Raw genomic sequence first — 13,625 nt, forward strand, 5'->3', positions numbered from 1 at the left:
ACCCCCGTGCTCTGCTGTGGGAGCCAACTCTTTCAAAGAACTCTTTATTGATACCGAAATGTCTGTGTTTTTCCCAGTTGACAAAACCTTCTGATGTGGTCCTTTAAAAAAATAATCACGACACCATCAACCCGCATCCCAGGCCAGGGAGTGCCTGGGGATCAGGAGCTGCGAGGAGGCTGTCGCAGGGAGCATCCTCTCCATCCAGAAAAAAACCAACCCCAAAAACAAAAGCCCATCAACACAGAGGGAGGGAAAGAGAAGGGGGAGCCCGTATTCTACCTGCAGGGAAGAAAACCTGCTGCCAGAGGAAGCAGCGAGAGCCCCACTGTAAAAATTAATTCCAGCTTCTAGTGTAATCTGACAAACGGATTAGCCGGGGAGCGGCCAAGGGCACCGGCTCCTCACGGGGCTGGCTTTGGGGGCGGGAGAGGGAGGAGGAGAGGACCCCCACATGCAAAGCCCAGAGCTGCGGTGCAGGACCACCGCCCTGAGGGGCTGGGCGGCCCCCTCCTGCCCAGCAGCCTGTCCCCCCACCTGGCAAACCTCTCACCACTCATGGCAAGCTCCTGCCGGGATGGGGGGGAGGCTCCCCATGGGAAAGGGATTCGGAAAAGAAACCTGCCAGCCTTCCCATTCCCTTGGTTAGGGACAAAACGACCTTCGGAAAGGAGGAAATAAGCGTTGAGCACTCTGGCCAACCCCTGGCAGAGAGAAGCGAGGAAGCGCTGCTGACTTTGCTCCCACATGGGCGAGCGCAGTGGCCTCGGGGCAGGGATCAGCCCCACGTCCCCCTCCTGGAACAGCCCCCGCTGTCGGTGCCCACGTCCACGGCCTGCTCTGTGCCACGGGGAGCGGCTCGAGGAGCCCCCGTCCTCGCGGTGGCGGCAGCGGCGGCATCCTGGGTGCCCGGTGCCGGCCGTGAGCGGCAACGAAGCGTTGGAATGAGGTAGCCCCCTTGCCTCTGCCGCGGGAGGAGTCCCCGCTCCCCGCCGAGCGTCCCGGCTGCGTGGGGGAGACACGAAGGGGGTTAGCAGCTCTCTGACAGAGACGGGGTGGGGAAGTGGGGGCGGCGTGTCAGCCGGTCACAGCTGGGACGGGGCATCCTGGAAGGTGATGAGACTGGACTCCTGGCCAGCGCCCTTCCCAGCTGTGCCAGGGTCAGGCAACAGCGGGCTGTCGGCCTTTGCTGCCACCTCCTCCTCGTCATCCTCCATGCTAGGCCAGGCCGACTGGTCCTCCACGCGCTTCAGCCGCTCGTTCAGGGCCTTCAGGGCCAGCTGCCTGCAGGGCAAGGGCAGACGGGCGGGTTAACCCCGGGGCTGACAGGCAGGGCAGGGGTTAATGGCTCTGCCCCACAGGGCACTGTGCAGGGCATGAGAGAGTGGATTCAGCAGCGCTGCAGATGACCCTGAGCGCCTGGGACTGCCCCACAGAAACCCACTCACACTCCTAGACTACATACGCAGAGTTTTCATGCCACGTGGTACACTTGGAAACTGTCAGATGGCACACGGGCCGCTCCAGGGACAGGAGAAAGGTGTAAAACAGGGCAGAGGAAAGTGGAGCGCCAACGCCTTGTCCAAACCTTCCTTCTGGGGCTCAGGAAAGCCAACGCCAGGCGTGTGGGAGGGCCGGTGTGCGGGGCTGACTCAGCACCTTCCCCTGTGCCACGATGACGGGTGTGGGGCTGCCGCGAGCAGGGAGCTGGCACCTCCCCAGGCAGCCGTTCTCCCCCTTCTATAGGGACCCCAACACCAAACCCCGCCTGCCCCTTCCCGAGGATCTCTCCGCTCCTCCCCGGCACTTCCACTGCTGCTCCGCGTTCGGAAGAGCAGGACAACGTCCCACCAGCCTGCCAGAATGCTCCCCATCAGCTCTGCGGCAGGGAGAGCAGCCCCCGGCAGACCCCCTAGAGAAGGTCCCCGCTGGTGCACCCAAATCTCCCCACTCCTCCTCGTTCGGATTTTAAACCTGAACCTCACTGCCCGTAAACATGACCCCCTATGGAAGTAGGGCGAGCGGTACCTTCTCCTCTCAGCATCCTGAGGGTCCGTCCCTGGCAGGCTGATGGTGATGGACGACGGGGCACCCACGTCGTAGCGTTTGACTGTCTTGCGGCAGACCTTCACCTTCACCAGGATGCCATGCACCAGGTTGGCCACCAGACCCACCACGGGCTGCAGGATCTCGGGGAAGAAAGTGGCAAAGGCGAAGTGGTCGGACATGTCTCCGCGGCCTCTACTGTGCCGCTGGTAGAAACGGAGATAGACCCAGCTGGAGAGGAGCCCGAAGCCGTACGAGGCCAGTACATTGCTCTCGACGAGGGTGGTGAGCCGCAGCAGAGCCAGGAGAAGGAGCACGAGCATGGGGACAGCCTTCATTCTGACCTGGGGCACCTTCAGGACGGTGCTGTCCCCCATCGTCTGCTTGAGGGCCACCAAGACTCCCCCAAGGAAGCCCAGCCCGCCGTGGATGCGGACGGTGAACAGGTAGGCGAGGTGGAAGGAGGCCACGTAGGTGAGGAAGTAGGCGAGGGCCCCCAAGAGCCCCACCGAGACGTTCACCACTGCGAAGAAGACCAGCAGCTCCAGGGCGCCCCAGAGGGGCTCCAGCAGCCGGCCGGCCGCCCCCAGCGTGGCCAGGCTGGCCGCCAGGCCCCAGGCCCGCTCCTCCACCAGCCCGTGCGTCAGCAGCGTCCAGACCCAGAAGTTGGGGGGCAGGAGGTAGCCGGGGGTCACCCCCAGGGCGTAGGCCGTGTCCAGGCCGAAGGAGAGCAGGTAGAGGAGGAGGACGGCGGCGCTCAGCGACTTCACCACCACGCTGGTACCGGCCAGCGCCGCCAAGAAGTGCTGCCGGGCCACCGGCAGGTACCGCCGCATCTTCGGCCCCCACCGGCGGGACGAGGCTGCCCCGCGGGGGCTACAGCGCCCGGCCTCCCCCCCACCCCCTCCGGGGCCGCCTCCCCCCCGGCCGAGCCCTGACCGGGCCCGGGCCCCTCCAGCCGCCGCCGCAGGCCAGGCCGCGCTCGGCCCCGCTGCTGGGCCAGGCCGGGCGCGGACAAACAGCGGCTCTGCGCATGCGCAGCGCGGGGCGAGGAAGGGGCGGGGCTGGCCCCCGAGGGGGCGGGGCCAGGATCCCGCCGCGGGGCACGCTGGGACGCGTAGTCCGGCCGCGGCTGCCGGCCACGTGGGCGGCGGGGAGGGAGGCACGGACACGGGGGGACGTGGGGTCATGGGGGAGAGGCACGGGGGAAGGCAGGCGTAGGAGAGGGATGGGGGAACACAGTTACGGAAGCGTGGACATGGGAGCACAGACCCGGGCGTGGGGGGCACGGACGCGGGTGGGCCGGGCACGGGGGGCACTCGGGGACATGGCCCCCACAGGACAGGGGGACACGGGTGTGGGGGCGCAGACACAAGAGGACACAGGCGTGGGTGAGGTGGTGTGGCACAGGGGACACAGACACGGGAGGTGGGGGTGTAGGAAAAGGGGACACAGTCCTGAGTGGACACAAGGGAGGTGGGGGAGCTGGGGGGGGGGGGCGCTGCGTGGGGAGGGCTGAGCCCCCGCTGCCCCACAGCCCCTCCCGTGCAGTGGGGGGGGGGCTGTGAACCTGCAGCTCTGCCTGCACTCCTGCCTGTATGCCCACATCCTGCCTGCATCCTGCCTGCGTCCCTGCCCACCAGCCCCACAGCACGGGTGCAGGCAGCCGCCAAGGCAGCACCCCAATGTCCTGCCCGCCCCCCCGCCCCGGCGCCGTGCCCCCCCCGGCCCTGCCCACGCACCCGGGCAATGACGCAGCCACTGCCTGTGAAGTGAAAATATGAACATTATTTAATAACTGAGTCTCTGTAATAAACCATTTGAAAATATTTTACAAGGAGTCACACGCACGATATCTTACAAATTGTCTTTTTGTTGGTTTTTGAAGTTTTCCAACTCTTCTGTACAAAAAAAAAAAAAAAAGAAAAAAATTAGAACCCAAAGAAATGAAAAATAAATTAAAGAAAAGCAATTAAAAACCCAACGCCTTTGAATGAGCAGAGAGAAGCTTTCAGGTGGGGACGGGGCAGGAGGCGACCCCGGCGGGACAGGGGGGCCCGGGCCACGCCGCCCCTTCGTCTCATTGGTTTTTAACTTAAAATAGACTATATATGTATATATTTATAGGTATGTATAGTGGTGGTTTTCTGGCAGAGCACCTAACTAGACTACAGAAGTACACACACTCCCGGTAACACAGAGCCATCTGTTCAAACACGGTTCCCAGAGACAGTAACCAAACACACACTGAAAAAGCTACAAGCAGAATGACCATTAATTAACCCCAGCACTAATTAGCGCCTGGCGCCCTCCCCAGCCCCCCCGGGGTGGCTGTGCCGAGGGGGCTCCCCTGGCCCTGGCTGATGGGGTGGCTCTGAGTGGGGTGTCCCAGGGGGGTGAGGGTCCCCGGGGCTGCCCGCCCAGGCGGGGGCCCCCGGCACTGCCGGGAGCAGTGGGGGGGCACGGGTGGTGGGCACAGCACCCCCTGCGCCGCAGCACCCCGGGGTGTCATGGCCAGGCACCCTGTGCTGGGCTCCCCCCAGCCCCACGGCACCTCTCCCGGCTGGTGCGGTGGGGTGCGGTGGGGTGCTGGGGCGGAGCAGCCGCTCCATCCAACCTCCTCGACACCCAGCGTTTTGGCTGGGGAGGGGGACACCCCCAACCGAGTGCCTCGGCGTGAGCCCCAGCACCTCGGGACACTCCGCTGCAGGGGCACCTCCCCCCCCAACTCTGGGTGCCCCCAGCCAGGACCCCAGCAGCACCCGGGGAGCAGCAGCTCCCCACCGCGGCCAGCCGGCCGGCAGCCCCTGTGCCGGTGCCCCGAGGGATGGGCACAGGGCCTGGCACGTCCCGTCCGCGCACACGCGGCACCTCCTGCTCGGGGCTGTGCCGCACAGCCCGCTGCGGCGCACGTGGCGCGACCCGCTCGGGGGCACGTGGCACACCCCACTTGGGGACACCGGCATGGCCCCTCGGGGACAGGCGGCACGTCCCGCTGGCTGGCGCGGTTTCTTTGGCAGGGCGGCCGGAAGGGCAGGCAGGGCTGGGGCGGGCAGGATTTCACAGTGATCTGCAGAACGGAAAAGAAACAAAATACACTTTTTCCCCCCCACCACCCCTTTTCACCCCAGTATCTGTGCCCAAGGACGCACGACAGCAGCTGAGCCCAGAGCAGGGACCGGGGCTCCATCCCACCCTGGTGCAGGTGACGGCCGGGTGCCCCCCGCCTCGCCGCTGCCCGCACCTGGCCCCGGGCCCGCAGGGATGCTGGAGCCGCCGTCCGCCCCGCACGCCCCGGGGGGGGCCGGTACCCGCTGGAACAAATAATACTGACCCGCACAGTCAAGTCAAGTCCTTTTTTTTTTTCCTCCCCCCCCCCCCTTTTTTTTTTCCATGTGTCCTCATTGCTGACAATAAACACCGCCGTTCACCAGGCAAAAATGTCGGAAACTTGATGTAGAAAGATCTGGTTTAAAATCTTCAGACTAAAAAAATAGGTGAGGTGGATGGGGGGAGGTCACAGGTGGAGGGTGCCGACGCCACTTTCCGAGTCCCAGCGGCTGGCAAGGCGCGACGCCGGGGCACCAGCCCGGTCCCCGCTCTGCCGGGGAGCCCCTGCCCGCACCCCGACTCTTCTTTGGCTGCGGCCGGCGGGAAGCACAGGGTGGCATCGCGGTTCCCGAGGCGGTGGAGGGGACGTCGCTCCCGCTCCACTGGGTCAGGGAGAGGGATGGAGATGGAGCTTGAACGAAAAGAGAGCTGGCGGGGGCGGCTGGGGGGGGCTAAAGGCAGGTGGCCGGGGGCAGCGGGTGCCGGCTGGTGCTGGAGTAGAGGAGCAGCAGCTGCAGGGAGAGCAGGACCCCCAGGGAGGGGGCAAAGGAAGCCCCTCGGCCGCAGTCTGAGGTATCTTCCTGGAGGGGGCAAAGGGAAAGGGGCCATGGGGCATCCCCAGCAGTGCCTCGGGACCCCAGGGGCACCCACTGCCCTGGCAGGGCCACCCACTGTCCCCCTGCAGCCCTGCTGAACCTCCTGCCTCAGGAGCCCTGTGGCACTGCCCCCCTGGGGGACACCCCACGGTGCTGCTCTCCCCAGGACCCCATGGCTCTGCTCCCCCCCAGGAGGGCACCCCATGGCATCGCTCTCCTAGGGGCACCCCATGGCTCTGATCTCCCTGGGGGCACCCCAAGGCTCACGACCCCTCCCTGGGTCCTCCCAGGGCTCCAAACCCCATCAGGGGGTTCCCCTCATAGCACTGCATTGCCAGGACCCCCCCATTCCCCCCCCGGGGACACCCCCATGGGTCTGCCCCCCCCCCACGAGGTACCCACTGCTCCCATCGCTCCCCAGGGGCCCCCCCAGCTCCACTCCCCCCTGCGCCCCACGTACTGTTGCATTGTAGTCGAAGCAGATGTGGGGGCCTTTCCGGTAGCGGGGCCTGTCCACCAGCTCACACTGGTTGGGGTCCCTCGGGGGGGCTTCGCAGGTCAAGGAAACCACCAGGGACAGGGCGGCGGGGGCCCGTGGGGCACCCCATGGCCACCCCCAGCCCCTCTGGCCACGGGCCGGCTCCCTCCACCCCCGCCGGACCCCGCAGCTCCCGGCCCCCCTGCCCTGCCCTGCAGACCCTGCCTGTCCCCCCAGCCCTCTGCCACCACGTCCCGGTGGGACGCAGCTGGGCCACCAAAGGATACCTCTTACCTCCGCCTGCAGCAGCTTGACGGACTCGCACTGGCTGCAGAGGGGCTTGTCGGCCACCACGAAGAGCAGGTTGGTGTTGGCCAGCCTCTGCGCGTGGAAGAGCCTGGGGGTGCGATAGCAGCGGGGACCCCAGTTACGCCATGCCCCCATCCCCTCCTGCCCCCCGTGCCAGCCCTGCTAGCGGGTGGCTCTGGGGAGGCTGAGCCAGCAAGGCGTCCCCATCCCCAACCTCATCCCCGTCCTTGTCCCCATCCCTGTCCCCAACTTCATCCCCATCCCCGTCCTTGTCCCCATCCCTGTCCCCAACTTCATCCCCATCCCTGTTCCCATCCCTAACCTCATCGCCATTCCCATCCCTGTCCCCAGCCCCGTCCCCGTCCTTGTCCCCCTCCCCGTCCCCATGCCGAGGGACTGCCCAGGGACCTGGCACCGATGGGCTTTCGGGGCTCGGTCCCACTTGGAGGAGCCCTGGGGACGTCATCATCACCCCACAGCACACGGGGATGCTACCGCTGCTCTCTGTCCCCTCTGTCCGGGTACCCCAGCCCCCCCGAGCACTGCCCCGCATCTCCCATCGCCCCCACGCAGGTGGCTGCACAGGGGTCCTGGCAGAGGCAGCCTAGGGGGGTGTCCCCAACCCTGCGCAGACGGTGGGACGGCGGGGACAGACCCACCTGGAGCAGTTACCGCAGTCGATGATGGCGTTGTAGGTGGCGTTGACAGTGCTGAAGTAGTACTGCGTCTGCTTCATGATGCAGCTCGTCTCCCTGGCCTCCATGCTGTCCCCCGCCACCTCCTCTGCGCCGGCACAGCGCCGTGGGCCGGGGGCCACGGACCCCCCACCACACGCCCCCGCCACGTCCCCCACCCACCCCCAGCCCGGGGCTCTCTGGGGACTCACCTGTCTGGAACCAGCTGCTGTAGGTGAGGCCGTACAGGAGCTGCTGGAAGAGGGACCTGGGGAGGAGAACACGGCCGCGTTGCTGTCCCAGCCCCAGGGACGTGCCGGTGTCACCCCCCCCGATGGAAACGGCCCCTGGGGAGGGGACGCAGCGGGACTCACCAGGCTGCGGCCGAGGTCCACCAAGCGAGGTTCAGGAGATCGGCCACGGTGGGCTGTGGGCAAACAGGGGGGCGGTGAGCCAGCAGGTCCTGTGCAGGGCGCTGGGGACACCCCCGCAGGTTCCCGAGCTCCCAGACCACCCAGCAGTCACTGTCCCCGCAGGCGCTCACCACGAAGACGCCGCGGGGCGCAGCGCCCGTGTTGCTCTGGGCCTCGGGGGCGCAGACGGACTGGAAGTCGTAGGACTCCTTGCGGGCATAGAAGGAGTTGTTGTAGAGGGCGGACATCAGGTTGGCGTCCACTTCGCTGAAGAACTTGCCCACCTGGGATGGGGACACCAAGTCTGCACCCAAAAGCCACCTTGCCATGGTCTCCCCCGGCGGGGACTCGAGCGGGGCTGTGTCACACCACCCGTGACACGAGCTCAGAGGTCTCAGCTCCCCCCTGGCATCCTGCGCCGAGGAAGAGCTGCCACGTGGGCACCACTCACCTGGTACCAGTGTTCCTCCTGGTTGGAGAGCACCAGGAAGCCCCCGTCATCGATGAGGACACAGATGAGGTCCTGGGGAAGGAGGGCAGCGTCACTCACGCCCTAGCTGTGCCCAGGGCAAGGCAGGACAGGCGGAGCAGGGGGGTGATGGGCAGTCGGGCAGGGGGGCCAGCATGGCGTCCCCAAGCCTGGGGACCGCTCAGGAGCATCTCGGTGCCGGGAGCACCCGCGCTGGGTGCAGGGAGCAGGAACCGCCACCCATCCTGGGGGGTTTAACGGCCCCCTCGGGGGATGGTCCAGGGGGCAACCCCTGGGGTTTCGTCCCTGCAAGGGGTGTCGGGGGCTGGCTGAGCGCCGGGAGTGGCAGGGGGACAGGGTGGGCACGCTCGCCTGGACAGCACGGGCAGGGCGGGCAGGGGACGGGGAGCCCTCCCAGCCATCCCCTGCCTGCCCTGCCTGCCGTCCCCCGCTGACCCCACCCTGCCTACCACCCACCTTGTTGTTGGCCTCACAGTCCATCTCACAGCTGGTCGAGGGGTCACACTGTCAACCGAAATGGGGGCAGAGGGACAAGTTAGCAGGATTGCCTTCCCCCACAGTGCCGTCCTCCTGGGAGGGGACATGAGGGGCAGCGTCTGCAGGGGATGGGGACGGGAGCCTGGAGCAGGGGGACGGGCAGGGCTGTGCTGCAGGTACAAGCCCAGGGGGGCCACGGGCACCGTGTCCTGGCAGTGCTCCCCAGCCGCGTCCCCGCTGAGCGGAGCTCCCTCCCTGTCCCTGCGGCTGCCCCCGCACCGTCCCAGGGGACGTACCCGGCGGGCGCCCAGCTGGTCGCGGTCTGTCCGGTTGCTCGCCAGCACTTTGAACTTCTCAGCCCAGGCCTCCAGGTCCAGCTTCACCCCCACCACTGGGGCAGTGGGGAGATGGGGTGAGCCCCAGCGCGGGGGGGATGATGGGGAAGCCCCAGCCTGGCGGCAGGGCACCCAGCCCCCTGCCTACCTGCCGGCTTCAGCGTCTTCCCCCCGATGCTGAGCTCCACGGCGGTGCTCACCAGGATCCCAATGGTGTTGTTCTCCAGGTCCAGCCCCCGGTAGCCGGCTGCGGATGGCAGGGGTGGCATGAGGGACACGTGGGGACAGCGGCAGCCTGTGCCACCCCCTGCCACCCTCAGCTGGTACCCACCGTCCCGGTAGGGTGGCTTGAAGATGTAGCCCTTGTTGTCCAGGCTCCTCCGGTAGAAGCTGGCATTGAAGGGCTCTGGTTCCTCCTCCCAGTCGTCCGCAGCCCTGGGGGCGAGCAGTCACGGCCACGGCTGTCACTCAGCTCCAGTCCCACCGGAGATGGCCCCACAGGAGCAGACGTGTCACCGCACGGGGCCAGGCATGCGTGCACCCCCCCCCCCCCGGACACTCACTTGTTAGGGAAGACACGGGTGATGCCGCCGTTGGTGGCTGCGAAGACAGCCAGGAGGCTGTACCTGCAAGGAGAGGGGCCAGGCACGCCGCGCATCAGCCAGGTTTTGCTTTGCCCCTGTCCCGTCCCCATAGCCCGTCTCAGCCCCCCGATCCCCCTCTGTCCCCAGCCAGCGCTGCCTGTCCCAGGCCACCTCGCCCCCACCTACGTGTTGAGGTCCTGGTCCTTCCAGACCCGCTCTACCAGCTGCTGCGTGATGCCCGTGTCCAGGATCAGGTTGTGCAGGAGGAAGTTGTCACCTTGGGAGGAAGATGGAGAGGAGGAGGAAGAGGAGGAAGTGAGAGCCAGCCCTGCGGGGGTCACCCCCTGCCCGGCACTGCTCCCAGGACGCCAACCTGGGACGGTTCACCCCCTGCCCTGTCTCCCTGTGTGTCCCCGTACCCCCCAAACCCTGCTGCCAGCCCCCCCGCCCCAGTCATCCCCAGCTACTCACACTGCTTGGAGTCTGGGGTCACCTTTTCCATGAGGGCAATAAAGTTTTCCAGGAACTCGGTGTTGTTATCCGACAAGTCGAGGTCTTTGCAATACTCTCTGGGGTTTGAGGGACAAGGTTTGTTGTTCGCGAGGATGGAAAAGGCAAGGTCAGTTCTCCCCTGGGGACGGCGGGCCAGGCGCTGGCCGTGCTGCCAGCACCCGGGCTTGCCGGGGAACGTGGCGGTGGTGACATGCCACCGCTCCCGTGAGTGTCACCCCGCCGGGACAGCCGGCTGTGGGCATCTCTGTGGACTGCCCGGCACCCAGCCCTCTGCCGCCTGCAGCGCCGCCGGCTCGGCCGTCACACCGGCCACCGGGTCTGTCACTGCCACGGGCACCGAGGTGCCATCACCTCTGCCAGGGCCGGGTTTGATGGTTCCCAGTTAGTCCAGAGCGGTGCAGCGCTGAGCCCGGCTCTCCCCGTACTGGTGGGGCTACTGATGGGGTTACTGGTGGGACCGGGCGCCTCTGCCACCGTACTTACCTGCGGGGCCAGGCGGGTGCCGCCGTGCCCACCCTGCCCTGCCCCTGCGGCACCCCGGGGAGCGGGGGCTCCGCTGTGGGTGTGGGCGGGGGTTTGCCTTGGGACCCCCTGCGGCTGCGCCAGCGGCACCCCGCAGCCATATCTGTACCCTCTGCGTAGATAGTTAGGTGCTGGGTGAGGCCCGGCTGGCGGAGGCGGGCGCTTGCCCACAGGCATCGCTGGCCTCGAGCCCCTCCTGGCACGGGTACCGTGGGGGGTGCCACGTCCCCCACTCTGGTCTGGGAGCATCCTGAGCGCAGAACCCCGGCCCCGCCGATGCCAGGGACGGCCGTAACCCCGTCGGTCACCGCCAGGCTCTAACCAGCCAGCGTGGGTCAGTGCTGCCCTGGGGTGCCGAGAGCCTCCCTGCCTCAGCTGCAGGCGGTGCCGGGGGGCTCGGGGCTCCCCCTGCTCACATCCCTTCCGCCAAGCTCCTGACTCTGCCAAAAACCTCGTTAAGAGGACAAATGCCAAAGCAGAGGGTGGCAGGGAGCGTGCCCACAGGGCAGCCGATAAAGCTGGGGCATCCCGGCCAGCCCGTCCCGGCCCCCCACCCCCTGCTTGGGGGGAGCAGCCACCTAAATATCTACACCGACACGCACAGATACAGGTACTCACACACCCACGGGGGACGGGGGATATACGGTTTCTGAAAATTTCCAGTGGCCCGTGGGCACGGCAGCACCGACAGCAGATCATACAGTCGCCCTGGGTGCCAGGCCCCCTCCCTGGGCACGCAGCTCCTCCCTGCCGCCCGCTTGCACCGGGCTGGCACCCACCGCCCGGAGGGTGCTCACAGAGCCGCTTTGGGGGGCACCGAAAGACTCACCTCGATTTTCAAACCCCCCCTTTTCTCTCCAGCTGCACCGGCCACACAGCCCCACGCTGGACACTGACCCTGTCACCGCAGCCTGAGCGGGGCAGGTGGGGGGCAGAGCCGCTCCTTGGGCCTCGCGTTCGGACATCACCTCCACATCGACCCCCTTAGCACATTTACGAGCCAATTTTTTAACAATGGGGTTTTTCTGTTTCTCATTAATACTTTGCTTTGGCTCCCACGTTTGCCCGACCTCAGCCCTGCCGCCCCGTGCATTGCCTGGGGACCGAGACCCCCCTGAAAAGCCGGGGCTGCACGGTAACTCCACGTTTTGGGCTGGTTTACCCAGAATTAGTGTAACTAAGCGATGAGTGCTGCAGGCAGGGAGGACAGGGGGTACCCGCGGGTGGCACGGGCGGCTGTGCTGCAGCCTTGACCTGCTGCAGTCCCCAAGAACTGCAATGACAAAGCATCTCCTCCCGGGGTGTTTACCCTTGTGACAGCATCTAAGGACACAGGTGATCAGCTGCTAATGGCAATTAGGGCTGGGCAGAGGTTGCGCTGCAGCCACGGGAAGGGCAGGGTGCCGGCAGAGCTGTCCCTGCCAAGGGACAGCCGAGGTGACAAGACTGGGGAGCACGGCCCAGGGGAGGGGACACGTCCGTCTGTCCAGGGGCCGCTACGCTGTCCTTGCGTGCCTGTCCGCAGCCTGCGTCCGGCAGCCTCCCCAAACCCCCTGGGCGTCCCAGATTTGAGCCCAAACCTCCCCTTCCCCCTCCCTACCCCCCGCAGCCAGCACGACTGTATGATGCCGCCGCCGGCCCCTCGCTCAGCGGGGGCATTTTCAGAAACTATACCTATATATGCACACGCAGAGGTCGGGCCGCACCGGGTGCATATATACCGTGCTGGATGCAACCGGGTGGCGGAGCGGGGCCGGGGTCCCGGCGACAGCCACCCCTGACCGAGCGGGCACACGACACACACAGCGACAGGGGACGGGGAGGGGGGACAAGGCACGATGAGGCAAGGATGGGGGGCAATGGGGGGGGGGGGGGTCGGCAGCGGGGCCGGGGCGGATGCACACCTCGGCAAGCGCACACGCAAAGCTACCTGGGAGCAATGAACACATGTCCCTCCGACTCAAAGCTGTTGGGCAGCAGGTATTCAAAATCTGCAACAGAAAGGGAAGGTTATCCGGCGGGGAGGGGGGACGGGGACGCCAGGGGCCAGGAGGGAGAGAGACGGACAGAGAGAGAGGGGAGGGAACAAAAAAAAAAAGGTATTTGCTGCTCTTGGTAACAAGAGAGGAAGGAAAAGGCCGTTCTGCTGTCGCTGGCACCGCACGGGAAGGAAAGTCATAGCCAAATCGGGAGAGGTTTGCCCACCTCGGCTCGAATTTGCTCGGTCGCGGGCTGAAGGTGGTTGCGTACGCGCGGCCGGCGGCGTGTACGCAGGGACACACAGAGACACACACACATATATATATGTGCGCACATGTATATATATGCATGTCTGGGAGGGCGTGGGGGCGTCTCTCTCTCGGGGGGGTGGTGGGCGAGGGCAGGGAACCGCATGCTGCGCTCCTGGCCGGAGGAGGATCACCAAAACACTCGGTTGTTGAGGGGGGGAAAAAAAAAGAGGAGTTTTCAGGCATCGACATGGCCAAACGGGGAACCTTGCCGAGGACAGTCCAACCAGAGGCTCCCTGCCCAGCAAAGTGCCGTGCAATGCGCTGCCGGGCTCTGCCGCCGGCCCCCGCCGGCCCCCTCCCTCCCCAGGGCGGTGGGACCCCAACGGGGATGGGGGCCCACGCTTGCCCTCCAGCCCGGCGCCTCGCTCTGCTTTAAGGGGGGGGGGTCGCAGCCCAGCAGGGTTTGGGGTGCCTCTCGAGGACCCCCCTGGCAGAGGGGCAGCAGATGCGGGGTTCAGCTCGCGGGGGCGAATGGGGTTAGGGGGTGCGTGCGGGGGTGCTACGGGACACGCCCGGGCCACCGGCCCCCCCCAGCGGGCACCGCCACCCCGTCGCCCTCCCGCCAGC

General features: G+C 66.5%; 2 protein-coding genes across 3 annotated transcripts in view; both read right to left on the minus strand.

Annotated features, from left to right (window-relative positions):
• Positions 1-28: 28 nt before the first annotated feature.
• On the minus strand, positions 29-3,037 carry TMEM115 (transmembrane protein 115). The gene is made up of 2 exons (XM_054837871.1): positions 2,029-3,037; positions 29-1,284 (listed from the first exon to the last, which is right to left on the minus strand). The coding sequence occupies exons 1-2, from the start codon at positions 2,880-2,882 to the stop codon at positions 1,086-1,088; spliced, it is 1,053 nt and encodes a 350-aa protein (XP_054693846.1). The 5' UTR covers positions 2,883-3,037; the 3' UTR covers positions 29-1,085.
• Positions 3,038-3,584: 547 nt separating this feature from the next.
• CACNA2D2 (calcium voltage-gated channel auxiliary subunit alpha2delta 2) overlaps positions 3,585-13,625 on the minus strand; it is a 224,074-nt gene continuing 214,033 nt past the window's right edge. For both annotated transcript variants that reach the window (XM_054838535.1, XM_054838536.1), the window contains 16 exons: positions 12,698-12,758; positions 10,204-10,301; positions 9,919-10,009; positions 9,712-9,774; positions 9,480-9,583; positions 9,297-9,395; positions 9,110-9,204; positions 8,793-8,840; positions 8,298-8,369; positions 7,978-8,130; positions 7,808-7,860; positions 7,646-7,701; positions 7,419-7,542; positions 6,738-6,847; positions 6,433-6,521; positions 3,585-5,957 (listed from right to left, as the gene is read on the minus strand). In XM_054838535.1, the coding sequence (XP_054694510.1) occupies positions 5,829-5,957; positions 6,433-6,521; positions 6,738-6,847; positions 7,419-7,542; positions 7,646-7,701; positions 7,808-7,860; positions 7,978-8,130; positions 8,298-8,369; positions 8,793-8,840; positions 9,110-9,204; positions 9,297-9,395; positions 9,480-9,583; positions 9,712-9,774; positions 9,919-10,009; positions 10,204-10,301; positions 12,698-12,758 (1,445 nt within the window). In that variant the 3' untranslated portion in view covers positions 3,585-5,828. The remainder of the gene's footprint in view (positions 5,958-6,432; positions 6,522-6,737; positions 6,848-7,418; positions 7,543-7,645; positions 7,702-7,807; positions 7,861-7,977; positions 8,131-8,297; positions 8,370-8,792; positions 8,841-9,109; positions 9,205-9,296; positions 9,396-9,479; positions 9,584-9,711; positions 9,775-9,918; positions 10,010-10,203; positions 10,302-12,697; positions 12,759-13,625) is intronic.

Source organism: Grus americana, chromosome 11 (assembly GCF_028858705.1).
Source record: "Grus americana isolate bGruAme1 chromosome 11, bGruAme1.mat, whole genome shotgun sequence".
NCBI classification, from domain to species: domain Eukaryota; kingdom Metazoa; phylum Chordata; class Aves; order Gruiformes; family Gruidae; genus Grus; species Grus americana.

Coding starts and splice junctions, on each gene's coding strand:
- TMEM115 (XM_054837871.1), bottom strand. CDS start 2,882: ATGCGGCGGTACCTGCCGGTGGCCCGGCAGCACTTCTTGGCGGCGCTG. Junction 1,285..2,028: donor CAGGATGCTGAGAGGAGAAG/GTACCGCTCGCC, acceptor CTTGCCCTGCAG/GCAGCTGGCCCTGAAGGCCC.